Source organism: Fringilla coelebs (assembly GCF_963513975.1).
Source record: "Fringilla coelebs genome assembly, chromosome: 5".
Taxonomy (NCBI): Eukaryota; Metazoa; Chordata; class Aves; order Passeriformes; family Fringillidae; genus Fringilla; species Fringilla coelebs.
This window is the reverse complement of record NC_140033.1, coordinates 2,784,463-2,811,841: the sequence shown is the minus strand read 5'-3', so window position 1 is coordinate 2,811,841 and position 27,379 is coordinate 2,784,463. Positions and strand designations below refer to the sequence as shown.

General features: G+C 47.2%; 1 protein-coding gene across 1 annotated transcript in view; it reads right to left on the bottom strand.

Moving 5' to 3' along the window:
* Positions 1 to 8,631: 8,631 nt before the first annotated feature.
* Positions 8,632 to 27,379, bottom strand: part of PLXNA4 (plexin A4) — a gene marked incomplete at both ends in the record, with an annotated part of 438,509 nt that continues 419,761 nt past the window's right edge. Inside the window, 5 exons of the mRNA XM_084206497.1 lie at positions 8,632 to 8,727; positions 9,425 to 9,575; positions 21,180 to 21,392; positions 24,249 to 24,418; positions 26,965 to 27,155. Of these exons, the coding sequence (XP_084062623.1) occupies positions 8,632 to 8,727; positions 9,425 to 9,575; positions 21,180 to 21,392; positions 24,249 to 24,418; positions 26,965 to 27,155 (821 nt within the window). The remainder of the gene's footprint in view (positions 8,728 to 9,424; positions 9,576 to 21,179; positions 21,393 to 24,248; positions 24,419 to 26,964; positions 27,156 to 27,379) is intronic.

The window sequence follows — 27,379 nt, the reverse complement described above, 5'->3', positions numbered from 1 at the left end:
CAGGGAGTTCCCACCAGCCTGGGGTCTGTTTGCTTGGCTGTGCTCAGTAATTGCAGCTCCATTTAATATTTGGAAGGGTGTTTTTGTGGGAATCGTTGGTGTTTTGTTGTTTCCCAGTCTTGGCATGGAAGACAGGAGGAAACTGGTCCAGGATGTATCAACAGGGTCGCAATATTGGTCCCAACCATGCCCTGCCTTATGGATTCTCCCAAATCTGCAACACTCAGCTGTGGCCAGTCACAAAAACAGTGGCTGGTGGGTTGGGATTGGTACTGGGCTGCAGATAGCTTTGCTTCTGAGATTCCAGGCAATCCATTTCACCTCTTTGTGCCTCAGGTTCCTCTCCTCCTTTTCCTGCCTGGTCTTACTGGCATGGAAGGTGTTATTTCTACAGGGACATTCTCTCTCTTGTTATACAGCTTCTGGTGGAGACACGGCCTAAAACTGCTCTGGTGGAAGTGTAAATACAACCACTTTGTCTGAAAGGAAGGTTTTAGTGAGGCATTTCAGTTTAGGTTTAAGCAATGCCCTGAAAAACAAAACACTTCATAACTCCTTATTTAGAGGTGGTTTTGGGTTTTACCCTAAACACACTGATCATTCAGAGGAGCCCAAACCTGAAGCTCTTCCTTACACACAGAAGTTTTTAGCAACAATTCCCACAACTCACCCTGCTGGTCTGAGGGTTCTGCTGGGGGATGCTCGTGGGGATGACACACTGCTGGGGCTGGCTGAGCTGGGACTGACCCCCAGGAGAACACTCCAGGAGGCTCTGGAGAAGCTTCCAGAATGGAATGATGGAGCTGGGGTTGTGGGTGTGCAGTTTGAACAGAAGTGTGTGACACCACAGGCTGGGAAACTCAGAGTTTAAGGGTTTGGAATGCAGGAATGGATATAAAGCAGGATGGAGGCTTTGGGGCAGTGCTGCTCCTTCTTCTCCACCTTCTTCTCCAGGGCTTTGGGTGGTTTTGTGTCATTGGATAAAAAGTCCCCATTGTGGGCAGGGGTGGTTGGTTATTGGGTTAAAAGTGAAAATAATTGAGGTGTCATTTCTTAATTGCACAGTTTATCCTTAAAAGGCCTTGTACAGATAGATATGGGACCATTGTGTAGCTTATTAAAGTACTGTAGAACTCAGGGTTTGTGTGTCTGTGACATAGATTAGAACTAATAAACATCTGAGTCCCAACAAGAAATACCAATTCACACATTTAATCCCAACCCTGGCAGAGAAAAGAAGCAAAAGAACCAACATGATTTGAGCCCCAAGCCTTTTCCTCTGTGTCCCAAGGAGCAGCAGGACAGAGATGTCTCACTTCCATGGCTGCCTGTGGTCAGTTACAGGTGCACATCTGCTGCTCTTCCATAGGTACCCAGACATTGCTGAGCAGAACCAGCCTGAAGCTGTCAGAGCTTCATTCCCTCTCTGAAATCCACTCTCTTGCTTCCTTTTCATGGTCTCCATGGAGCTGAGACTGTGGAAAGCTGTTTGCTTTCCACAAACCTCATATGTGGTTCTTTTAGTAGCATCCCTGAAATGGTGAGCTTGTAAACCTTCTTTATTTATTTTTATTTTTTAATAGAGCTGATGACACCTCAAAAGCAAATGGAAAGGAATAACCTGTCTGCATCCCACCTCTGCAAGGAAAAAAAATCAAACAATCCAATAAATGTCTTTTTGTGTGACAGGGGAAGGAAAAGAGAGATGACAACAAAGGAAGGAAGGGAAAGAAGGGAAGGAGGGGGAAGGAAGGGAGGGAAGGGAGGGAAGGGAGGGAAGGGAGGGAGGGAAGGGAGGGAGGGAGGGAGGGAGGGAAGGAAGGAAGGAAGGAAGGAAGGAAGGAAGGAAGGAAGGAAGGAAGGAAGGAAGGAAGGAAGGAAGGAAGGAAGGAAGGAAGGAAGGAAGGAAGGAAGGAAGGAAGGAAGGAAGGAAGGAAGGAAGGAAGGAAGGAAGGAAGGAAGGAAGGAAGGAAGGAAGGAAGGAAGGAAGGAAGGAAGGAAGGAAGGAAGGAAGGAAGGAAGGAAGGAAGGAAGGAAGGAAGGAAGGAAGGAAGGAAGGAAGGGAGGGAGGGAGGGAGGGAGGGAGGGAGGAAGGAAGGGAGGAAGGAAGGAAGGAAGGAAGGAAGGAAGGAAGGAAGGAAGGAAGGAAGGAAGGAAGGAAGGAAGGAAGGAAGGAAGGAAGGAAGGAAGGAAGGAAGGAAGGAAGGAAGGAAGGAAGGAAGGAAGGAAGGAAGGAAGGAAGGAAGGAAGGAAGGAAGGAAGGAAGGAAGGAAGGAAGGGAGGGAGGGAGGGAGGGAGGGACATGGTTTAGTGGTGGATGTGGCAGTGCTGGACTCGATGACCTTTAAGGTATTTTTCCAGCTTTTCCTTGACTTCAGTTCCCTCCCTCTGGCTCCATTTGACACAGAAAGCAGCAATCACAGCCTGGGTCATTTTTATTTCTTTATTTTTTTTTTAATAAACTTTATTCTATATTACAAATAGTTGGTTTTTTTTTTCTTTTTTGTTCTGGACTGCAAAATAGGAATGCCTTATATTTACATACACAGGTATACAATTAATTATAACAAAGGTACAGAAGCTTTGCCTTTACCAAGTAACAACGGGATTCCAATTTAAATAGTATAATTTTATTTCTTTCTTTTTTTAACTAGGATCAGTTCAAAAGAAAATCAAACTAACAACAACAACAACCTAAGAAAAAGGATCCCAACCTCCTTTCTAATGCTGTCTTGACATCTCTTTGAGGCTGTTAGTAACACTGTGGTGAAAGGAAATGTCCTTCCATTGATTTTAAGTTGGAAGCTTTAGCAAAACAGAGAATGAGATTTCTGGGCTCACGTGTATGTCCAAGACACAGGGTCAGACACAAGGAAGGGCCTCTCTTGTGACCTTAAATAATCCAGTTGCCTCTCTAATCCTTGGGGAAAACACTGGGAGCATTTAGCTAGCACCTAATCTCTCTGCTTCCTTACCCCAGCCTGGGCTGGAAAGTGAAATTTCTCCAGGGAATGGAGAAAGAGCAGCATAGAAAGTTTAAATAACACCAAGTTTCTCTTAAGATACTTCAGAAAGGACTTCAAGCTTGGACATGTGCCTTGATTTCTCCAACTGGCTCTTGTGCCTCAGTCTGTCTGAAAGTGAACAGCAGCTTCTCCACTGGGGAATGCCAGACCACACCAGTAAAAGAAGGGAATGCTGAAAAGAGCCTGAATGTCCTGGTTTTCCCTCTGTTTTCCACACCCAAGTTTGCTTTACTGAGCTTCCCTGCACGCTGCTCTCTGCTGCGAGCGTCTTTGAGGTGATCTGTTTCCAAGCAGAAAGAATTTCTTGAGGTAAACTCTCCATTTTTAGAACAGAAGATTTAAAAAAAAAAATCCAACAAAACAAAAAAAACCAAACCAAACCAAACTAACCAAACAATGAACAAACAACGACGACAACAGAAATCGAACACGTGACAGGTTGATTAGACTAAGCAGCTTTGTAACTTCTGTGGGGTTTTTGGTGGGTTTATTTATTTTTCCAAGTGTAAATTGTTTGGTTTTTTAAACTTTTTTTTTTTTGACATCTTTGTACAAATTCTTTTTTTTTTTTTTTTCTGTAAGCCTGTGTCCCCTTGGGTGCTTCTCCAAGTGTAGAGAACTGGGCCATCCCAAATAAAACACGGTTGACAAGCTCTCTTTTCAAAGCATTCTCCACAAAGTAGTTATTCCCAGTAAGACAGACAGATTTTTTTGGAGAAAGGGGCATTTCACAGTCACAGAAGTGAGGAAAAACTGCAGGATTTAATGGGCCAAGCACTTCCCTGAAATGGGAACTGCACAGGTGCAAAGCAGGAAAATTGAGGCTGGGAATGGGCAGGAGGTTGAGGTTAACACCATGATGCTGAGGTTCACATGTTTCACCAATTTCCTGCCCCACAGCACACCAAGTCTGGATGGCAAGAGTTAGGAGATCCCAAAACCTCCAGCTGCCCTGGAGGACAACTTTCACAACTTATATTTTCTTTTCTCCTCTTTTGGAAGAGTCCCCAAATAGCAGTGTCTCTTCCCAAAGCACTTTGTTAAAGCCTTGGAGAAGGACAGATCTACATTTCATGTTCTGAACAATTAGTTCTGAACTACTTAATTCTGAACAATTGTCCTTCTCATATTGGCTGTTGTGTGCTTGGGGTTTTACCTCACAGACATCCCAGGCTCCAGGAAATTCAGAGGGGACTCAACAGGAAGGCTGACCACTGACTGGGCTCTTCAAATGTGATCTACTGGTTTTCAACAGAACTATTGAAAATAATGACAATTATCTGATTTGCTTGGTGTCATTCCCTTCATGGCAAACATTTTCTTGTGGGTGAATGCAGAAGATCGAGAAACTTTGGAAATCAATTTTCAATTTAAGCTATTACCAAACAAAAGTCTGCTGGTAAATCTTCTTCATGACCCAATAAATTTTATGGTCTTCAGTGTCAAAGATGCAAGGTAAGTCAACTGCAGTGGTAACACTACAGGGATAAAAATTGGCATAGCCCTCTTATCTAATGGAGCAAGGCTGATGTGTGCTGGGTGGGACCAAACCTTTGGATATGTTCAGGATGAAGAGTGGGAAGGACTGGGGCATGTTTAAACATTCAGACTCTGTGATCTTAGAGGTCTTTTCCAACCCAAATCATTCTATGATTCTGTGCTAGGAGAGGAGGGTGGCTGAATTTCTCCTTGATTGTTCTCCTGTGCTGCCTGTTGGAGGGCAAACCATCCCCAACACCTCATTCCAAACACACACAAATTTCCCCACACTGGTGTTTGCTGGAAGGCTCAGTCTGCACCAGCATGTGACGTGATGGATCAGGTCTCAGATCACTGTCACTGACAGCTGAGTCCCACTCACAGGGAGGACCTGAGGTGTTGGCAGAGGGGCTGTTCACCCTTTGTTCCTCTAACTCAGCAGCAAAGCCCCAGAGCAAACCCTGCAGTGAAAAAAATAATCTTGAGTCTCTCCACAGAACCTCAGAGAGTCTTCATGAGTTCCCTTCCCCGTTTCTGATGGTGCTGCAGGTGCCAGCATTAATTATTTGATTGCAGTGTTTGAGAAATGCCCGTAAAGATCAGCCTATCATCTGGAATATTCTGGATATTAGGAGCCTGTCCATGGGCTTCTAGGAACTTTGGCTCCAGTTCCTCCATGGGGCTTGAAAAACAGTGTGGGTCACTAGTTATTCATCAGGAATTTTTGGTCAAGTGTTGAAAGGGAGGTGGGGGGAAAAGAAATCAAAGGAAAAGAAAGCATCCGTGTTGTAGTAGGGCTCATTCTTCTGCTTGTGTCTTTGTTTTTAGTTGTATTTTACATGCACTTAAAAAATAGTTAGCTCAACAGGTGAGGCTGGGAAGAAAGATGCCAAGACTTCTCATAGACTGGGGGATTCTGGGACACTGGTTGGAAATGGGAAGGGCACTGAAGGGGACAGGGGAGGAAGCCCACGCATTTACATCACAATTCTGGCACATTTTCCAAGCAAAAAAGCAAATCCAGCTCAAACACCAAACTAAAGAGAAACAGAAAGACGAAAAAATAAAGAGGAGATGAAAGAGAAGCAAAACGCAGATTTTCTTTCAAATCCTGGGCATGGGGGAAAGAAGAGGGTGGAGGGAAAGCAGAAATGCCTAAATGGGAAGTTTGGAAAGGGTTAAGACACCAACCTCCTGGTGCTTCCCATTTCCCCTAAGTGTTTCATTCTCAGTGTCTCTGAGGTGTTCAAGTTTTTCTCGAAAAATATATATATATAATATACAGATGAAAAACTCCGTACCAGCAAGAAGAAATAAAATAACAACCATGGAAAACAACCATAACAAACCAAAAAACACAGCCCTGAAAACATCGAAAAGAAACAGGGTGAGTCTCAGATTTCCCCTGTGGTGTTCCTCTGACTTCAGTAACAGTACAGCATCACACCAGTTCATTTTGATACCTTTTTTTTTTTCTGTTAAAACAGCTTCTTCTTCCTCTCATGTGCGCATGTCCAGGCAGGATCGCCCATCACTCATAACCACTTCCCTCCAAGCCAGCTCTTTGTCCTTAGACTCCTACCATCCAGCTGTGAGTACAAGGCATGACAATAGGGTCCATATTTATCTGTTGTGGCACTTTGTTTGTCAAAACCTTTGGTTTCTTCCTTTTTTTTTTTTTTTTTTTAATTTTTCCCCTTTTTTTTTTTTCCTTTTCTTTTTTTTTAAATTTACGTACTTATAAAAAATACTGTGTTTGTGTTGTTTGTTGTCATTTTCTTACCACTGGCTCTGGTGGGACTTCCCACTTTCACAGCCATAATCAATGGATCTGGAACATGCGCCGACGTTACTAAAATGGATCAACAAAACCATGGCAGAACCAACCAAACCCAAACCATCCCCAATGCGCAGGCCTCTTAAAACTGCTGAGATGTCCATAAGGTGCATGATGAGTCCATCAGCTCAGCAATCCCACAGAAAGCAAGCAGAACCAAAGAAAAACAGAGGAAGGGACGCACACGCGCACACAGATACACACGCACACGCACAAAATAATTGGAAGTGTAATCAAGAGAGAAATGTCTGGGGGTTTAAAACCAAGACGTGTCCCTAAGTTTGCTGTTTCAACGTGAATCTGGTGATTTTTCTCCCCACAGACACGCCCAGTTTTGGACTGAGTGGTTTTGGACTCGCCTACGTGTGTATCTGCTTGGCTGAAGGAAACCCTCCCGCTGCCTGACTCCTGCTTGCTCCACACCATCCCTCGCACACGCTCGGGATCTGTCACTCCCAAGAGGTTCTGGTTTGACAGCAAGAGACAGGAATGAACCCAAACAAACTCGCTCTGTAATCAATCCATACACCCTGCCTGCACCCCTTCCTCCCTCCAGGTGCAAAGCAGATGCAGGCTGCTGCTCCAAGGATGGGGTGAGGTGGACGTGGGCTGGTTCCCCAGCCGCTCCTCCATCAGCCATCTGCTCATGGCTGGGGAGATGAAGGCTGACCCAGCTCTTGCCTCCCTGGTGAACCAGGAAGGTTCTCCACACCCCGAGGGTCCCTAATCCTGGTGTTATCCGGGCTGGCGGCCGTGTGAACGGAACAGCTGAAGGCAAAAGAGATGCAGGAGCTCACTCCCCTTTGGTTGGCCATGAAACAAGTTGAGATGTTCTGCAGAAGCTGAGCAGAGGATGGCACAGGGACAGGGCGATCCCCCACAATTGTCCCATGGTGACAGCGATCCCTGAAGGGATAAGAAGTGCAAAGAGAGATAAAATCCTTCCTAGGCAGCAACTGTGCCTTCAGCAAGGCCTGTTGGTTCCAGAAATGGAGGAGAGGAAAGGCCAGGAGTTGGCACCAAAAGGCAGATGGGCTCGCAGCAGTTCAGAGACCTCCAGAAGACAGGCAGTTCAGCTGGGGGGATCTAGGTAGAAGAATTTTTTGCAGTGTTTCATTTGGATTTCCTCCAAGATTTCCTTCCAAAATGTGCGGCGACATTTTCCTCTTAGGAGCGGCTTGGAAGGAAGGTTTTACCATCAGCCCCGTGCACCACCTCACTTCACAGCAAGCATTTCAGTAACCCTCTGATATTCCACTGTGGGAAAACAACAGCTGCGTTCCAGTTGAGGAAACAAAATGGAAAGAACAGCTTAAAAAAAAAAAAAAAATCCTTCTGGATCTTCTTTTGAGGCTGAGCTCCTTGCCTGGAACAAACCAAGGCCGGTGGCTCCTGCTTTCCAAGCCAAGGTGGGGACGAGGGGCATGATGCTGTGCTCTCCATGGCCAGGAGGAGCAGGACCACCACCACAGACAGGGTGCCACCCAGCAGAGAGAGCGTTTTGCTGCAGTGCTACGACCAACAGGACACGACGGGAAAGACGGAGGGGGACACGCGGCTCTCGGGAAAATAAGAAGAACCATATGAAACACATGGGCAGGGCAGCGTCGGTCTCCTCATCCCCTCTGGACCCTTTCCCTGCCCCAGGAGAGCAGCTGTTTGCCCAGGCAGGATGAGCCACAGTGGCCCTGCTCTGGACAGAGCTGTGGCATTTTTCGGGGAGCCTCCTCTCGCAGTGGGTCGCTATCAAGGGATAGAATTGCAATGGCTCTGCCCTCCAGGAGCCCTGCAGGCAGGCTGCCCTCCCCTTGGGGACACTTGAGTAATACTGAGTTCATTTCCATGTCCTCTCCAGAGGCTACAGCCCTCGGAGGGCACTTAAAGCAGCATGACAGAAGTTACCTCCCAGTTTCACCTCTGCAGAGTGAGGATGTGATGCTGGAGGAGGGTTGGTGGGGTTTTCCTGTGTGTTCAATAGTTTGTCTCTAGGGCAAAAGGCAGAGGGGAAGCCGTGAAAAGGAGAGCTCCACCCAAATGTCTTCGTGGCCCCAGAGCCAAGATTCCTCTGCAGTCTTTTCTTTTAACCCCTGGGGCTCTGTCGCTTTGTCCATAGGTTTGGAAAGAGAAGGAAAAGAGAGAAAGAGAGAGAGGGGGAGGAGAGAGAGAGAGGAGCGCTGTTTGGGTGACTCTGCTTACAGCCCATCAAAACTTGCACTTGGTAAAGATGATGATCTTGAGTGAGGCACGACTTGGTTTATCCCTCCCAGGGTGTCCCTGGCAGGACAGTTCTCAGCTGTCTATGCTCATGAGGGTTATAACTTGTTCAAGTTTGTAGGCAAGTTTCTGTTTCCCAGCCTGGTCGTCTTGATCGAGGGCTCCGAGAATCTGGAAAAGGAGAGAGGAAGAAGTGATAGGAATTTCAGTTTCTTTCCCCAAAATGACTGAGTCCAGCATTTCAAAACAGCAGAGGGATTAGCTTTCTCTAAGGCAGGTCCCAGGCTTAGCTTAGATCATGCAAGGCCAGTCAGTCAGCCAGGAGGGAGCTGGGCAGGGAGTTGGGGTTTGATCTGACTCAATGCAGACCTCTGGATTGCAACCAACCAAATAGGTTCTTGGAGATCTGTGATTTGTCTATTTATGAGCTTTATCCACCACCTGGCCATGCCACTTGAGATGCCCTAAGAGGCCTCACATGGCCTTCAATACACAGAACCATGCTGGACACCTTCAGCTCTGTGTTGGACCATTTTGGGGCGTTTTAGGCTATCTGGAATGATGGTGGGCCAGTCCTTAAACAACTTTTGGCCATTGTGGATGTAAAACTCATGCAGGGATCCTCTGCAGTGAGTTAACATCTGACCATCAACTACTTCAAACCAGCTGAGCCTGACTGAACGAGAGAGACAGAAAACAGGGATCCAGAGAGGAGTACTGAGGAAACCCAAAATCCCAGACCTTCCCTCTCCAAACCCCAAGCCTTGCCTCTCCTTCCTGAAATCCTCCACCCTCCCAGCCAGGCTGCAGACAGGTAGGGGATGGGTGGGCTGTCCCCTGTCCCCCCAGAGGTGTGCCCAGCTCTCACCTCCTCGCTGTACTTGCCCACGTAGGAGTAGATCTCGGAGAGCGCGCTCATGGTGTTGAACTCGTTCATGTGCATGCGGGACTGCTCAGCCAGGTAAGCATTCATGTCCTGGTCACTGATTGCTGGCATCTTGGCAATGTCTGAGTAGTACCTGAGGGGCACAAACACAGGGGTGTCTTGAGGGGAAGAGCTGGAGCTCAAGAAGTGAAATCCACAAGCCAAAAGGAGGAAAAAATTCACACATAGTGTTGGGTTTTTCAGGTTCCTCAGTGAAATGCCTGCTCATGCTCTTCTTTTACAGCAAGAAAGGTGAAATTAGTCAAGGTGGAAATGACTGAGCACTCATCCTGAGCACCACATATGTCTTGTATTCACCCCAATCTGAGAATGAAGCCTCAAATCCACAAACAAAAAGGAGAAAAAACCACCACAATTTGTGTTGGGTTTTTCTGGTTCCTCAGTGAAATGCCTGCTCATGCTCTTTTACAGCAAGAAAGGTGAAATTAGTCAAGGTGGAAATGACTGAGCACTCATCCTGAGCACCACATATGTCTTGTATTTACCCCAATCTGAGAATGAAGCCTCAAATCCACAAACAAAAAGGAGAAAAAACCACCACAATTTGTGTTGGGTTTTTCTGGTTCCTCAGTGAAATGCCTGCTCATGCTCTTCTTTTGCAGCAAGAAAGGTGAACTTAGTCAAGGTGGAAATGACTGAGCACTCATCCTGAGCACCACATATGTCTTGTATTCACCCCAATCTGAGAATGAAGCCCCAAAAAGTATCCTGTGAACTTTCCCTGTGCTGTCAATAGGAGCTGGATTGAAGCTGGATCACTCTGTCAGACATTCAAGGGCTTTTAGCCCTGCCTCTCTTCCCAGAGAGACCTTGCTGCCCACTGAGAGCTCAGGATTTCACTCCCACACACAGAAAAACCCCCAATATTAGTATTTTTCCTTGCACCATTCTCACCACTACATCTGCCCCCATTGTTAACATCACCCACCTTCCACACTCAATCCACTCTACCCCAACAACTCTCTTGCTCAGCATCTCCTTTTTGCCCCATATTTTAAGCTGGCCTGATATTTGTGGCAGCAGCCTTCAACTCCAGTCTGACTGGGAAAAAAATCTGCTTTTCCTAAGAGTCAACAGCATTCCCCAGGGGCTCAGGAGGACTGGGGGGTTTATCCATAGGATCTGGATCCCCCAGAACCACTGCCCAGCAGGCTCCATCTGCAGAGTGATGTCTCTTTAAGGAAGTTGCTATTTTTGATGTCCTTCCTCCCCTGGGTAAGGCAGGTCTTGGAGGACAAGGTTTGCAGAAGGTAATCAGTCACTGTCACTCGCAGCTGTGCTCTGCTGTCAACTGGTTAATTAGACACCATCATTTACATTTTTAATTTCTGCAATTTGACATTTTGTGCACAAGGAAAAAAAAATAAGAAGAAGGAGAGAAAAAAAAAAAAGCCCATAGCTGCAGCAATCCACAATTTTATAATTAGGAGGCAGAGGGGATGGGGAGCCAAAAGAGCTGACAGGTGTCCTGTAAACAGCGTGGAGACACCTGCTGAGATGGAGGCTGTGTGCCACTGCAGAGAAATTGGACATGGAAATGCTGTGTGGTGAGGATCCTTGAGGTGGGTGAGTGGGAAAATACTCTGTGACAGAGCAGGATGAGCAGCTGCTGGAGTGGCCTGTGGAGGACAGAGCAGTGCAAGAGCATGGGGGGAAACCCTTCCACAGCAGGAGCTCCAGTTGTGCTCAGCCTGGCTTTGTGCCCTTCAATCCCACCCTGATTTACCCCAATGAGTCAGTCTCTGTTGATAACCTGGTTTTGGTGGTGGGATGCTGATTTAATCCTTGGCAGAGGGAGGCACAGGAGGCAGAGGTCCTTCTTGCTTGACATTTTCCAAAGCTAAACTCTGTCTCACCATAAAAACTCATGCAAACCTCATCAATTTTACTGCAACTTCCAGCAGGCACAAAAACATCTCTCTCCCTGGAGTCCTGGCATTTTGTCTTCTGGGCTTAGGACCAGCCAGAAATCTTAGTCTAACTCAGTCCCGTGGTCTAAATATTCCTCATTGACAGTGCTCCAGTGAAAAGTGGTGTGGGTTTGATTTTCTTTACACTCTGCCTGACCCTCAGTCCCCAGGTGGACCTGGACAGTTGTTTGTGAGTAAAGTGAGCACCTGGAAATCCCAGGAGGTCCTGTCCTGCAGAACTACCCCCAGGAGAAGATGCTGAGCAGGTGGAAGAAATATTCCTTAGACCTTTGCCACTCACAGCAAAACCTAAACAGGTCTTGGCATCACCTGCTGGAGAAGATCAGATCTGTGCTGCACACAGGAATTGGTGAAATCCATAACAATGGCTGAGAAAACAAGGAATCTTAGGGTCAAAAAGCAAGATGTGCCTTGGCACTGGAAAAAAAAATCCATGTGCCAGCAGCACAATTCACAGACTTGTGGGGAAAACAGGCTGCAAAGCAGTGAAATACTTTGATTTATGGCACCTGAAAAGAGAGCAGCTCCTCATGAATGTTGAATAGGCACCCTCCTGATGGGTGAAATGAGAAGAGAAGGGGGCTCACCACAGCAAAAATAAATGGGTTTGGATATCAGAAGTGCCAGTCTGGCTCTAACACAAATTAAAATTCTCCTTTTCCCCTCTGGCTGAGCTGTCACCAAGTGGTGGCAGGATAGTGGGTGTAGGGACAGGGTGCTCCCAAAAACTGGAGCACAGACACCACTTATCAACTCCTTCTCCAAGTTTGTCCTGTTTCCTTTCCACCTGGTAACAACAGACTCTTGAGTCTGTGACTCACAAGGGTTTGAAAGCTCCCCATCCCTTTCCAGCCCTGCAGAGATCATTTCCCAGCAGCACAACATTCCTGTGACTCATCCAAACAAGGAAAAGCAGCAGGAAATGTTCCCTGAAGCCAAGGATGGGATGCACAGATCTGGGTTTCAAGAATCACAGATTCAGGGCTCTGGCCATGACAGACTCCCAGGATGTGATCCCTGGGGTCACAGGCCATCACCCACCAAAGCATCCTGGTCTTCTCCAGACTCAATTCCCTGGCATCACACACCTAAACAGTCATTTCCCATTCAACCAAGGTGTTTTGTGGCAAAAATAAAAGAGAAAGAAGTGGAAACAAACATGTTCCAGTGCCTCAATCTAGATGAGTGAGAAGACATAATATCCTTCCATCCAAATTCTGCCATGGCCCAGTGACTTATTTATGCAGAAGAGTCTCTAATGAAGCCATCACTGTGCTCTCCAAAGAAATGATGAATGTGTGTATTAAAGCATCCTAGCAGGGAGATGACAACATCCCTGCTGAGTCTTTATTTACCTTCCATTCCAGCCCAGATCCTCAGAGGTACTTAGAGCCTCTCTGCCATTTGCATACCCCGAATGCAAAATCCACTGAGGAGCTGTCACCAGACCCCAGAGGCCCTCACGTTTCCACTGCTGGAATTTGCAGGGCTGCCTGTGCTGCTTCCATCTCCCCTGCAGCTGACAGCTCCCACGGCAGAGCTGGGCTGGCAGGCAGGGCCAGGGGCAGCGAGGTGCCCTGTCACCTGTGGAGGGACACCAGGTCCCACCTGAGGTAGGGACAGGTCTTTGACACACTTCCACAGCCAGCAGAAGGTTGGGAACACAACACTGAGCCGTATTCTCTCTGAATGAGACAGAAAGGTGGCAAAGCAAAGCAGTAAATGCAGTTTAATCTGCCCCCAAAGGGTCAGGGAGTGAAGATCCTGAGCAGATTTGCTGCTGCTGCTGTTCTCCAGTTTTGCTCCTCTCCAGTGGATCCTTCCCCAGCTGTTTCCCAAAGATCCTCAGGTGGAGATCAGAAGATCCAGCCTTATGTGTCTGAGTTTCTCTGGATTCACAGGAGCAGCCTCTATTCTTACCTCAAGGCTCTCCATCCTCTGATGTGACAACAGGAAGTTTGTTCATTAGCCTTCATAAGCAATTAAAATCATGAGGAACTGGGGTGAACCATCATTCCAGCACTCCAGGATGTGAGGATAACCAGGCCATGGGATGTGTCCTCTCAGATACCCCGGGAACAGCAACTCACCCCAGCCTGCCTTGAATGGAGAGAGCCCAGGAGACCCTCCCTTGCCACTGGTGGATGGAGAAGGATTTGGGATGTACCAGGATACAGCTGGTACTCTTCTACTGAAAAAAAAATAATTATTCTTGTTCCTTCCAACCTCATCTTTCCCTGGGCTGCGTTTTGGTTTTTATCTTGCTTTGTTTTGTTTTCCCAAGGAAAGCGACACAACAGTGACCTGGGAATACATTTTGTCCTGTGTTTATCCAGGGATAAATGCTCTTTCCCTCGGCTCTGACAGGGAAAGACTCCTTAGTGGAGCTGTTTCACAAGAATGACTGTGCCTGCTGCCACTCAGTAACTCATTAACTCATCAAAAAGAGAAGAGAAAAGCCACGTTTGCCAGTGCTTCCTCCCCAGCCCGAAATTTCCCAGCACAGCCCATGGTTTAGGCAGCTTAGCATGGAGCTAATTGCCTTCCAAAAGATCTTTTTGTCATGGCTGTTGTTTGTCGCTGGGATGGGACTGCACTCATTAATAATCATTTTAGCATATGAAAAGCTTGTAAGGAATCCATGTGCTGCAGACGGCAGACGCAATTACAGCAATAACATAATTAGGGTTATGCAATAGCCGGCTGGATCCAGACCACTGAAGGATGGAGAGGTGTGTGAAAGGGATATGGGGGACTCTTCCAGCAGGGAAGGGCTGGTGGAAAGCTCGGGAGCAACCAGCTCCTTTTTGGGATGCACTGAAGCAGTGCAAGGGCATGCTGTCAGTTCTTGCACTGACACAGAATGGCACTTTGAGTTTCCAGGGGAGCGTCTGAGCTGCTGGTGAGGCACTGGAATAAATTGCCCAGGGAAATCTGGGATGCCCCACCCCTGGAAGTGTTCAAGGCCAGACTGGTACCAGGATGGCATTGAAACAGGATGACCTCCATGGCAGGGGGAAATGATGAGGAGGACTCCATCTTATCCAAGGCTAATTAATTACTTTATTATACTATATTAGTATATATTATATTACACTATATTACATCACATCCAGACTGAATCTGCCAAGCACTGAGCTCTGCCCACACTACACAGAATCTCGTGACTGTCAGTGACAGTCCTGACACACACACACACACACCTGGGCCTGACAGGGCAAGGAACCAAAACACCATCACTGTGGGGAAACCATCTCCACATTGCATTCTGCTTTGGCACACACACAGGCACAGCAAATGAGATAAGAATATTCTTGGGAAGAATTGTGCCTTGCTTTTCTCTCTGAAGAGAAATGTGGGGCTGCACAGCCCTGACAGGGCAAGGAACCAAAACACCATCCCTGTGGGGAAACCATCTCCACATTGCATTCTGCTTTGGCACACACACGGGCACAGCAAATGAGATACGAATTGTTTTTCCTTTCTCTGAGGTTCTGAGAATGTGAAACCCAGAAATATTCTTGGGGAGAACGGTGCCTTGCTTTTCTCTGTGTGGCTGCAGGATGGGGCTTGGGAACAACCTGGGATAGTGGGAGGTGTCCCTGCCCATGGGCAGGGGGTGGAATGAGATTAGCTTCAAGGTCCCTCCCAACCCAAGCTGTTGAAGGGAACAATTCTGTGTGTGCAAGCCCTAGAAAGGGCAATGCTTTTATTTTGCCTGCTCATGGCTTTTCTTGCTGCTCCTCCCCTCGGAATAAGGAGCGGAGGGCTGATGGAGAGCTCTGCCTCAGTGGCTGCAGAGTGAATTGGTGCTCAGGTAGTTCCTCTGGGAGAGGAGATCACCCAGCACCACCTCAGAGCAGAGGATGTGTGGGGCTGCACCCTCCCCATATGGAGGACACATTTTCATCTTGCCAGCTGAAAGCTGCGCTGCGTAAGAACAGCTTTTTAGTGTGATGAGAAAACATTGGGATGTTTTGGGGTTTGTTTTTTTTTTTTTTTTTTTTGAGATGAAAAGTGAAGAAAGACAATCGAGCAATCTTCAGATACGCCAAAAGCTGCCCCAGAGAGGCAGGGAATGAGCTGTACCCCCTGCCATGGCAATGCCTGAGCTTTAATTACAGCCAGGGAGATTTTGGCTGCCCAGCAGGGAAAACACTGATGGGAAGGACGGGGAAGCACGGGAATGAATTGCCTGAGGACAGCAGAGGCTCTGTTGTTGGAGGCCTTTAAGAAAGGGGTAGACAAGCATCTGTCAGGAAGGCTTTAGACAGAGCTGATCCTGCCCTGAGGCAGGAGATGGTCGGGTTGACCTCCCGAGGCCCCTTCCAGCACTGTTTTTTATTATCTCCACCGACAACACCCCCTGCCTTGACCTTTGGTATGCTGCTTCTTGAGCCTCCTTTCCAGCAGAGAGAGAGGGGGCACAGATAACTCATCTTTTAAAGCAGAGCCAGGATTTGCACCTCTCATGTGATGCTTTTTTTTAAAGCCCTCAGATTTTCTCCTTAAAACCTCAATAACTCACAATGTTAGGGTACATGCAGCTTTTTACTGCTTTAGACTGGTCCAGTTTGTCTTTCTTTCTAAAGTTAGCTGCAAAGTGGCCAACAGACATCACAAGCATTGCACAGGCAGAGATTTCCTAGTGACTTCAGAGCCCTGAAACCCCAGGCTGACACACCAGGTAGGTGAAATCCCAAAAGGGTACAGGCTGTGTGTTTTGTGTGCTCCAAATGTGCTCCTAAAGCTCTTCCTAACAAGATCTAGAGCTCGACATCTAAAGGCTAATGGGATGCAAATCATAGCTGCCTCATGAATCACCAATTCAAAAATGTTTTGGGTTGGAAAGGACCTTAAAGACCATCTTGTTCCAACCCCTGACATAGGCAGGGACACCTTCCACTGTCCCAGGCTGCTCCAAGCCCTGTCCAGCCTGGCTTTGGACACTGCCAGGGATCCAGGGGCAGCCACAGCTGCTCTGGGCACCCTGTGCCAGGGCCTGCCCACCCTCTGAGTAAAGAATATCTTCCAAATATTTCACTTAAATCTCTCCCTTTTAGTTTAAAACTGTTCCCTTTATCCTAAAAGTATCTGTACTTGTAAGGAAAAAAGGTGGATGGGATCATGGCCTCAAGAGAAGCCCCAGCTGCTTCAGGCACTGTTTGCACCCAGGTTAACACAATAAAATGCAAATGTTCTAATTCTGAATCCCTCATATCAGATCACTTTAAGCTTCTTTTGATCCTGAACCTGGCAAGCCTATTTTGAACAGTCTTCATTGGATGACTCCTAAGTTAAGAACATTTCTGATGTCTCCATTGACTTTAAGTTTTTCTTACAGGAGCTCTTTTCAATGCACAATAAGCAGCCAAAAGGAGACCGAGTCCCTGCAGGGATGAGGAAATAAAAAGAGCACCAGATCCTCTCCTTGCAGCCCCGCAGGTGTTTTGGGCACCAGTGTGAAATGGAAAAACTCTTTGACTCCTGCTTTTTGTGCTCTGCCCCTTTTCAGTCTCCCACATCCTTGCCTCCGTGCCAGGCTTCAGTAGGGAAACATCATATTGATTGTGATGCAGGCAATTAAATGGTGTTAATGAAGTTCAAACAAGTGTTATCATAAGCTTGGCAGCATGGAGAGAAATGAAAGGTCAGCCACAGCCCTTTGTCATTTTTCAGTGTGGTGTTGAATGCTAATGAGACAGTCCCAATTAGAACAGGCTCCCCTTTGTATTGCTTGGGGATTGCATCAAATGCTCCCAAGTTCTCCAGATTTCCAGGCTCAAAGGGGACATTTGAAGTAAACTTGAAAAGATGCAGATCTGAAGCTGCTCTAATGTAAATTCAGCAGAGCCTATGGAGTTTTACTAACTGAAGTCAGATGAGATTCTGCTCTATCGTTACTATTCTTTTCCTCTTTTTTTTTTTTTTTTTTAAATGATAATTGAAAAGCCTCCACTTTGTTTTAGAACTACAGCCTGACTCTTCATGGCTTCAACAAAAGCCAAATAGCCTGTCCCAATTTCCTGGGTTAATTGTCCTGCCTCATCAGGCCTCGTGTTCTGCAGCAGGAAATCCAAGATGTGGCTGCACCAGGACACTTTTTAACCACGTGCTTCCAGCTCTGTGTGTCTCATTTGAGCAGGGAACCTGCTTTTTCCCAAAAGCCAGAATTTCTCAGCTGGATTTTTTCAGCAGGCAGAGTCCACCTCTGCTTCCAACAATGTTATAAAAGGACTTTCATCAAATCACAGAATAGTTTGGGCTGGAAGGGACATTTAGAGGTTGTCTAGTCCAACCCCCCTGCAATGAGCAGGGAGAATCTTCAACTAAATTTAACTGATGCACAATAATTTTTTTGTTGCTGTTGTCAGCAAATCCTTTATCTTGAATAATTATAGAAATGGGCACTAAAACAACCAAGCTCTCAAAATGTCATGGAAGATGTCCATTTCTTATATAGTTTTCCATTAGGTCAACAGGATTACAAAAATTGGAAAATTTTAAAATTTCCTAATTAGTCATTGTCATGCATCCCAATTCTGAAGGCAGCTCTTGACTCACCACAAAGAAGTAAGTGAAAACATGAGAAAATCCCACGCTAAAACATGAGCCAAACAAACAAATAAAACCAGTGAAGATTCTGGAGAGTCTTGCTGTTGAAATCTTTTGGAATCAAATTTCCAGTTGACCACCCTGTGGAGGTGGAGGCAGACCACAGGTAAGGCCAGAAGCTGTAACTAATCCCTTCCCAGGTGGAAAACCAATATGTAAAGGATTGGAGGGAAGTCCTTTCATCCCTGCCTCCTTCTCATGCCAAGGTCATTCCCTGCTCTGAGTTTTGTGAGCCCTAAAGGCTCCACACCAAGAAACCAGAGGGTTTCAAAGGGATGGCTTGGGGTAACCCAGCTCAGCTCCATTTCCAGACCTCTAAATCCAGGCATGTTTTAATCCAGAGTGCCTCAAGTTGGGTACAATCTACCACTGACTAATTACCCTCTTAGAGTTTCCTTTTTGTCAAAGAAGTTCGTTTGATTTCAGGTTTTTCTGATTTACTCAACCACTTCTTAAACTCCCTGACTTTTTACCTCCTGATTCACTCTTTGAAGAAGTCTAGTGGTCTTGAAGGATGCCATCTCCAGCTGATGCTGACTACAGAAATAGCTCCAACCAGCACTGGAAGCCTTTGGATTTGGAAAAATTCCCTCAAAGCACAATCGCAGAACGGAGAGAAGGAATTCATTAGCTCAGGGTAGAACTCAAATTATATTTTATTCATCCCTGATAGGTTTTTCCTTTCATCTCCCACAGCATCCAGGTGCCACTGCCTTGAGTCAGTGGAACTGACACACAAAAATAAAAGCAGGGAGGAAGCTCTAACCATATTCCAAAACCTGCAGTGTCCCCTTGGGCTTCAGTTCAAGTTGTCAGACATCAGTGCAGATAACAACCCAGCACATGCTGGGGACAGGAATCCAGGGCTGTTTACAAGCAGCAGGAGGTGTTATGTACCTCGTTTGCAAACCCAGTTGTTTGGGAAAACTTCCAAGGAAATGCAGCACCTATTGCTGAAGATCGCTGGGCACCAGGATTTAGCTCCAAAAAGTTGTAAAGTGAAATCAATACTGGAAAAAAAAACCAAAATGGAAACTGCAGCTTTTTGTGTAACCAGAGGGAAAAGAGAAAAAGAGAAAAAAAGGTGTTTGTTGCATAAGGAAATATCCCATTCTCCACTTAAATACCTCAGTGTGTCACTCAAATGCAGCATCTCCCAGGATAAAATCAACAACTTTGAGATGAAAAACATTATTTGTCCACAGAAACAGCCCAACAATACAGAGTGTTGCTAAAGCATCACCAGAGAACGACACCTTTGGGTCACTGTTGGTGCAAACTTGATTTCTAAATGGAACCTCCAACACTTGCTTCCCATTATCCAGGTCAATCCAGCAATCAGCCTCAATACATACTAAGAAACTTGGACACGGTACCAAAAGTAGGTCATAATTAAGCAAGGTAGCTCATAAGAGCCTTGCAGGTTGCCTAGAAACGACATTTGCTGAAGTGTTTAACCACATCTAAAAATAATTGTCCAGACAAATGACAGACCAATGGGAGAATTGTTGGAAAAAAAGCTGCCTCGTGCCAAGTAGGGGACAGAGCTCTTTGATCTGTCACAAAACGAGAGAAAATCATCCCCAGCAAAGGCAAGGCGGGGATTTATAGCACAGTATGAGGTGTCTGCAGCAGCAGAGGCCTTGTACAGCCTGCAGGACGTGGTATCAGTTTTAGGCCATGCCTGGGAAGTGATCCAGAGGAAATCATGGCTGGAAGCTGGATGCAGTGCACAGGAATGATCTGCAGGATAAACCCGCCTTTGTATTTACGGAGCAGCAACTGTTCCCCATCTGTGCAGTTCCCAAACCTGTCAATAACGCCAGGCAAGTGCAGAACATTGGAAAGCAAAGCCCAGCTCCTGCTGGATGAAGACCAGGATGTGCTGTTTGCTTGTCCTGGGGGAAACCCTATGGGAAATGAGGCCCCAGCATGCTGCAGGAATAGATGTTTTGGTTGTATTCCCTGTGGAGCAGCTTTGCCAGGCACTGACCCTCAGTACAGCAGATGGAAGTACAGCCACAGGTCTTGGGAGTGTGGACAAAATGCTTGGAAAGACCTCTGACCTGACATAAAATACCTGCAGAGCTTCTGTCAGCAGCCTGTCAGTCATCTGGCATCTCACAGCACAGAAGAGCCTCCAAGGGAAGTTGCTGGGGGATAATTATAAATCCCTTGGGATCCAGACAGTGTGGGGACTGTCACAATGGTACTGAGAGCAGCAAACCACTCCAGGCCTGTGTGGAAAGGCTGAGAAGCCTGTATGCTTCTCAGGACTCACTCACATCACCTCCCCTTCTTTCCTCCCTCTGCCACTTCTCAAGAGTTTCTCTTCAAAGGACAAAATGATGGCAAACACCTTCAACTCCCACCATTAACTAAATTTCCATCTCTGCTGCAAGGCACAAGGCTAATGTAGAGATTTCCACTTAGCAAAAGCCAAAGACAAAAAAGGCCCAGGGGTAGCCTCCAAAAGTAACAGTGATGCTGCCTCCTACCTCCACCCACAAAGCAGGGCCTGGTTGTGTCACTTTATGTCACTCTGTTGGAACCCTGGATGTGAGAATTTCAGACTTTCTGTGCTGCCAGGCACTGACCCCCAAGAGAACACTGAGGCTGTGGAGAAGGCTTCCAAAATTAAAGGATAGAATTGGAATTGTGGGTGTGGAGTTTGAATAGAAGTGCGTAATATCACATGGTGGAAAACTCAGAGTTTAAGGTTTTAGAATACAGTAATATATATACAGCAAGATGGAGGTTTTAGGGTGGTGGCTCGTTGTTCTTCTTCACCTTCTTCTCCAGGGGTTTGGGTGGTTTTGTGTCATTGGATAAAAAAGTCCCCATTGTGGGCACAGGTGGTTGGTTATTGGGTTAAAAGTAAAAATAATTTAGGTGTCATATCTTAATTGGACAGTTTATCCTTAAAAGACCTTGTAGAGGGAGAGATGGGGCCATTTTGCAGCTTGTTAAAGTACTGTAGGACTCACAGTTTGTGAGACTGTAACACAGATAAGAACTAACAAACATCTGAGTCCCAACACGAAATGCCATCTCTGAGCATTTAATCCCAACCCTGACCCAGGCAGAAAGAGAAGATAAAGAATCGACGCCATTCCATAGCTGAAACTCACCTTTCCACCCAGTTCTTGTAGCTGGGGATGTCCTTGGCATAGAGGAGCTTGTTGGAGGGGGAGTCTTTGCCCAGGCGGTGCTCTGAGGTGGAGCAGGAGTCCATGAAGGTCTGAGCCACCACGGACAGGCAGGCGTCTGTGATGCTGTTTTTGTGAATGTCGAAGACAAACTGGGGGTTCTTGATCATGTTGACCCAAAACCGCAAGGGGAGGCTGCAGGAGGGGTGGCAGAGGGGACACAGTCAGGGCACAGCTCACAGGGGACAGCACAGCAGCAAACGGAGGGTGGGGATCAAAGATCGCGCTGGGGATATGAGGATTCTGGGATAAACTTTGCTGTGCAGTGAATTCCTCCCCTACAAAGTCTAGGGATGGTAGAGACATCACCTCTTGTCCTTGTAATCCTTACAAGGCAGATTTTTTTCAGTCTTAATACAATCTTGTTGATGGTGCACATAAATTAATGGGAGTAAAATTTAGGTGATGGTGACAAACACTCTGAATCTCTCTGTGTTAAGTTGCAATGGGAAGTTGACCCTGTTGGTTGCTCCATCACATGAAGACAGGCATTGAACCCACAAAAATTATTATGGTGTGGGTTATAAAGCTGCCCAGAGGAGTTGTGGCTGCCCCTGGATCCTTGGAGGTGTCCAAGAACAGCTTGGACAGGGCTTGGAGCAACTTGGGATAGTGGAAGGTGACCCTGCCATGGCAGGGGGTGGCACTGGATGAGTTTAAGGTCCCTTTCAACCTCAAACCATTCTGGGATTCTACACATTTGTCATTGAGGGACTTGGCTTTTAGCCCTCACAGCAATCCCATGGCAAGAGAGGTAGGTGGAGCTCCCAGGTAGAGACTGGGAATGCTCATGGCACACCCTGTGTGCTAGGACACCGTGTTCTGTCACTCCTTGCTGCTCCAGCCCAAGCCTGCACACCATCCCAGTACCCTGAGCAGGAAGCAGTTGCTACATGACAGGGAAAGCCCCCATTGCCTCAAGGAAAAAAAAAGGAACTGGGAAACAAGTATCACAGGCTTTGATATGAAAATATATCTGCCTTAACCAAGGAAATGCTATTCCAGTTGCAATCCAAAGCCCTTTTCCCCCTTTTCCTCCAAAGAGCAGCTCATTTGTATGGGATGCCCTGAGGTACATGTATGAGGTACCTCCAGCCTTTGCCTGGAGCCTTTTGTCAGGGCAGATGCACTGCAGTGATGGTGGCCCAGGAGCTGGGATGTGTCACTGAGCACAGCCCAGCCCCTGTCTCTCTTAGGCAGATTGCTAAATCTACCTTCACTCTCTGCATCTTTCAGCTTAGCAAATCCTCCTGATATTCAGAACAAACTCCCCAGTTCCTCCCAGTTGCTGATTGCTTCACAACACTGTAAACAACTCATCCCCAAGCCTGATGGGTTTTGGGTAACAACCTTCCTGACAGAGGGTTGACACCGTGTTCTCCTAAACCTCTGTGTGTTCTCCTGTGCAGCAAAATCACAGAAAAAACGTAAAGGAAAGCCCCACACAGGGAATCTGGTCAGCCAAGTTCAGGAGAAGAGGGAGATGCTGGAAAACACAGAATTATAGAGTGTTTTGGGAGGGAAGAGACCTTAAAGATTATCCAGGTGTAGGAACACCTTCCACTATCCCAGGTTGCTCCAAGACCCATCCAACCTGGATTTGAACAATCCAGGCATGGGGCAGCCACAGCTTTTCTGGACAGCCTGTCCCTTGGGGAAGAATGAGTAAAAAAGGGCAATGAGACACGATGGAGCTGTGGGAATGGAGAATCATCACTGGGGGGATGAGGTGGATGGGTGAACCTTGCAGAAATCCCTGTGCAGGTGTTTGGTGAGGAGCAGAGCGTGTGTTTCTGTGCCTGGCTGTGGGGAAGGGATAGGGGACGATGTCCCTGGCTGGGAATAATGGAGCCCTGTGATGTGACTTTGAGTTAATTTGATCTGATTGAACAGATTTCTTCACACTGCCCCTTTTCCCACAAACACACACACTCTGCCTTCCCCCCTCCCCCCTTAAATAAACCTCCTGCTCATTTAGGCTGAGTGGCTGCAATCAGCCTTAGATTAGTGCCGCAGATAATGTTAATAATATGCTAATGTTTCATTAGTTGAAAGCCTCTTTGGTGCATGGGGTTTCTTTTTTTATGTCACCGGCGCTGTGACGATCTGCCAACTGCATGGCTGGGAAAAGGAAAAAATGCATGAGCTGGGAGCCCCACGGCTCTCCTCTGCTGCTCCTTTTATAGTCCCTGTGTTTGCACAGGAGAAGGGGAGGGAGCCATTCCCCAGGGAGCTCTTTCCAACCGGGAGACTCAGCAGAAAGGAGATTTTTCTCCACCTATCATGGCTTTTCCCACTGTTCCATTGCAGGGATGAGGAGCTGGAGCAGGGGGCTGATGTCACACTTTGCCACTGATGTCACACTTTGTCCCTTTATTACTCACTCAAAAGAACACTCCCATCCAAGCTCCAGACCCTTTAAATACTTTGTACCATGGGAGATGCTCTCCTGGCCTCCAGCTGCCACCCAGGAGGGTACAAGTCTCCTGTGGGTGCTCCACATCCCCTGAGGATGTCTTGGATACCTTAAAATTCTCAGCTGGCATGAGATGCCTCTGTGTGGGCAAACAAATAGAGCTGGGAATTAAAACACCCAGTGCAGATGAAACCAGTGGTGTTGAATCCTCTCCCATACTTCCCCAGATATTCCTATGTGAGCCTGGGCATAATTCTGGAATATTCTGCATATTCCTATGCAGAGCCTGGGCACTGCAGCAATTAAAACTTCATTTTATCTCATCAAATCCCTCACAAATCCTGCCATTTCCATGTAACACAGGGCAAACTGGGACCTGTTTAGCCAAAGTGCTAATCCTTCATATTTTGGGATCTTCTGACTTCTCCATTGGCTTGGCAAGACTGAGCCTCATCCTTTGAGCCCCACACCAGATTCTTCAACTCCTCCAGCAGCCAGATGCCAAACACACTTCCCTCCAGTCTCCTTCCAGCCCAGGATCCATGCTGGGCTGTCTCACTCACTCCCTCACTCACCAGTTGCTCTTCCAGGTGTGCCGCACGTGGGGGTCGTGGATGTTGTGCTTGTCTGCCTGCTCATCCAGGAAATCAAACATGTACTTGATGGCCAGGGGCAGGGCACTGCCACGGTGGGCAGTGCTGAAGATGGTCTCAAAGAGGTCGTCCACGAATTTCTGGAGGGTGCCCTGGTGGGAGAAGGAAGGAAGGGAGGAAGGAAGGATGTGAGTGGGCAGAGGATGTTGAATTTTGTTACCCCACTAAAATAGGGCCTGTCTGTGGATAAACTGAGGTGAGATTGAAAATTGGGGGCCATCTAATATGAGTTAAATGTGATATCAGACACAACCTGGGAATTTCAATACAAATATCTTTGAACAGGAATGTTTATCATCACAAGAACCATTACACCTCATTTCCACACTGATTCCTCTCTCTGCATCCCATCCTCAGTGCTTTAGTGCATCCATGAGACAAAACCCAGCCATTTCCCAGGCTGGCTTTCACCCAGGGCCATCTTCTGAACTGGGAAGAGAAGTCTGTAGGAGGCTGTAGAGCACAGCAGAAGGTGTCATGGAGACAAAAAGGACCAGAGAACCTAGAGAGGTGGGTGGTTAATGAGTGACCAATGTCCTAAATAACACAAACTTCATTCCCAAGAGGCTTCCTCATCTTTTATTCCCCACTGGCAGGAGAATCCCAGATCCAGGGCTGGGAGAGTCACCCCTGTGAGGACAGTTGACTTTTAGCAGGAAGGAGGGGAGCTGGACTATCTGAGGGTGACCAGGCTCAGAGAAGGGGACAGCTGAGGAGCTCTAGGCTGGGTTTGGGGTGGAACCAGGCAGGACGTGTCACCAGAGCTTCACAGGCATTTATGTGTGGACAAACAGCTGCTAAAATAACCAAAAATCAGTTGAATCTCCAACAAACATTCCCTGATATGAAAAATTTCCTCTCCTGAAAGATAAAACTCTGCCCTTTCTCCAAGGACCCAGGGAAGAAATGTCTCCTTTCTAGAAAGGAAGCCCCAGGTTCCACCAGAGTGGCTCAAGTTTACCTAGAGCTAACAAACACTTAATTAGAAAGCTGGTGTCTCTGGCTGATTCTCCACTTGATTTATTCTTTGGGAAACAAACAGAGGCACCTTTTGTTTGTGTGAACTCCTGCGGGGTGAACAAAGCCCTGCAGCACATCTGACTCAGAAAGGGCTCAGGAGGGGAAATCCTCTTGGTCTGACATGGAAGAGCTGCCCCCAGGTTCAGTTCCTGCAGGGAATTAGTTCTCTACATGCTCACCCTCACAAATGCCACAAAAACCTCTGAGGCTTTTAGGGGAGAGGCTCTTGGGTATCAGAGGTCAGGGATTTACCAGAATAAAAATCATTGTCAGTTTAACAAAGTCTTCCTGGGGATTGTGTTACAGCAACTGCTCTCTCTCCTTCCCTCCCTCAAACAGTCACAATGAGAAAAGAAAACTGCTTGGCCCAAGAGGGGAAACAATAAAACCCCAACCTTCCCACTCTTTCTGTTGCTGTGCTGGTTTTGCAGCTGCTTTCCTGGTATTTCCACAAAAAAAAAAAAAAAAAGACCAAAAACCCACCAAAAAAACCAAAATGCCACCAAAACAAAAACCAAAAAACCAAAACCAAGAACAAAAAAACACCCAACAAAAAAACCCAACCCAAGCATTGAGTTTGTGACCCAGAACAGAGAGCAAAAGCAGTTCAGTGTGCGGGTAGGGGCTGCATCCCCAGACAACATAAATCAGCACCAGTCCAATGCTTGCTGGTCTACACCAGCTGGGGCCTGAGCCCTGGGGAGCAACACTTTCCTTTTTCAGCATTTTTCACATGCTGTGTGATCCATAAAAGCCTCCTGATGCCAGGGAATGGGGCATGGACCAGGGGCTAAAGACAAAGCTGCCTTTCCTCCAAATCCCTCTGCAGCTCAACCAGCCTGAGTGAGGCTGCAGGGAGAGCCAGACATCAGAGGCAAAATGAGCTGAGGAGTAAATGAGCAGGTGAATCTGAAAAGCAGGACTTAAACTAGTGATGGAAATGTGTGTGATGGGCAAACTCAGGCAGCACTTGCGAGAGCACATGGAATTGTGTTTGTGCCTATGAATACCTGACAAAAAATGAAAAAGTTATGGATGTGCTTGGAGACTCAGGTCAGGATGTCCCTGCTCTGCCCCCACTTGATTTAATCTGTATTTTCTCTCTGTGCATGCTGAGTTGCCATGTCTCGCTGTAAGGACATTTTAACCCTGTCCAAGTCATCAGCACAAGAGTCTTTATTAGCCCAAGGAAAATGTGGAGGAGGATTTGTACCACAAAACTCAGGATTTTGTGGTGTAGGAGCCATTTCAGACTGTGAAGCCTGGCACATCTGGAGCCCGCTCTGAGCACCTGCCCTGGGTCTTCACTTTCTCAATTTTGGTACAAATTACAAACCAGTATAATTGACAACTCCAGCACCTCCTGCTGTGCTTTTCCCACCAATCTCATGGCCCTGGATTGTTGCTCCTCCTTGCCTTTCCCATGTCTTTTTTTGGACTCTGCTTTCAAAGCTCAAGCTCCTTCCCCACATGCTCAAAACTCTCCCCTTGCTCTATTTTCCTTCTGCCCTTTTCTTTTTACCCAACTTTGGCATCCTTTGAGCGGCCTCTCACTTCTCGCCGGCAAGAAATTCCACCCCACTCTCAAACCACCCCATTCCCCGCCCTCACCACATACCTTGGTGGCCAGTAACCTGGTCAGGTAGATCTCAGAAACCATCTTGCTGCCTCGGTCACCCTCCTTTTGGTCTCCATGCTCGTGGTTCTTGACCAGGTGCCACATCTTGACGCCGCTCTCCAGGTCGGGGGTGATCATGGGGGTGCGCGAGCGGAGGCTGTCGGGGCTGCCCGTGTAGCGGATCATGTTTTCTGCAGAGACACACAGACAGGGGTCCCCACGTGCCTCAGCAGCTCTCAGCAGTGGAGTTTTTCAGGAATTCTGCTGGTGATGTGCCTCCAAGTGCGTTTTTCAAAGCCCTGCCCGCGTGGCTGGCTCAGCAGAGGCAGGCGATGTCACCGAGCCAGGTGTGATCTCACCGAGCCAGGTGTGGTGTCAGTGTCTGCACTGCTAAATTCAGTGAGCTTCAAACACT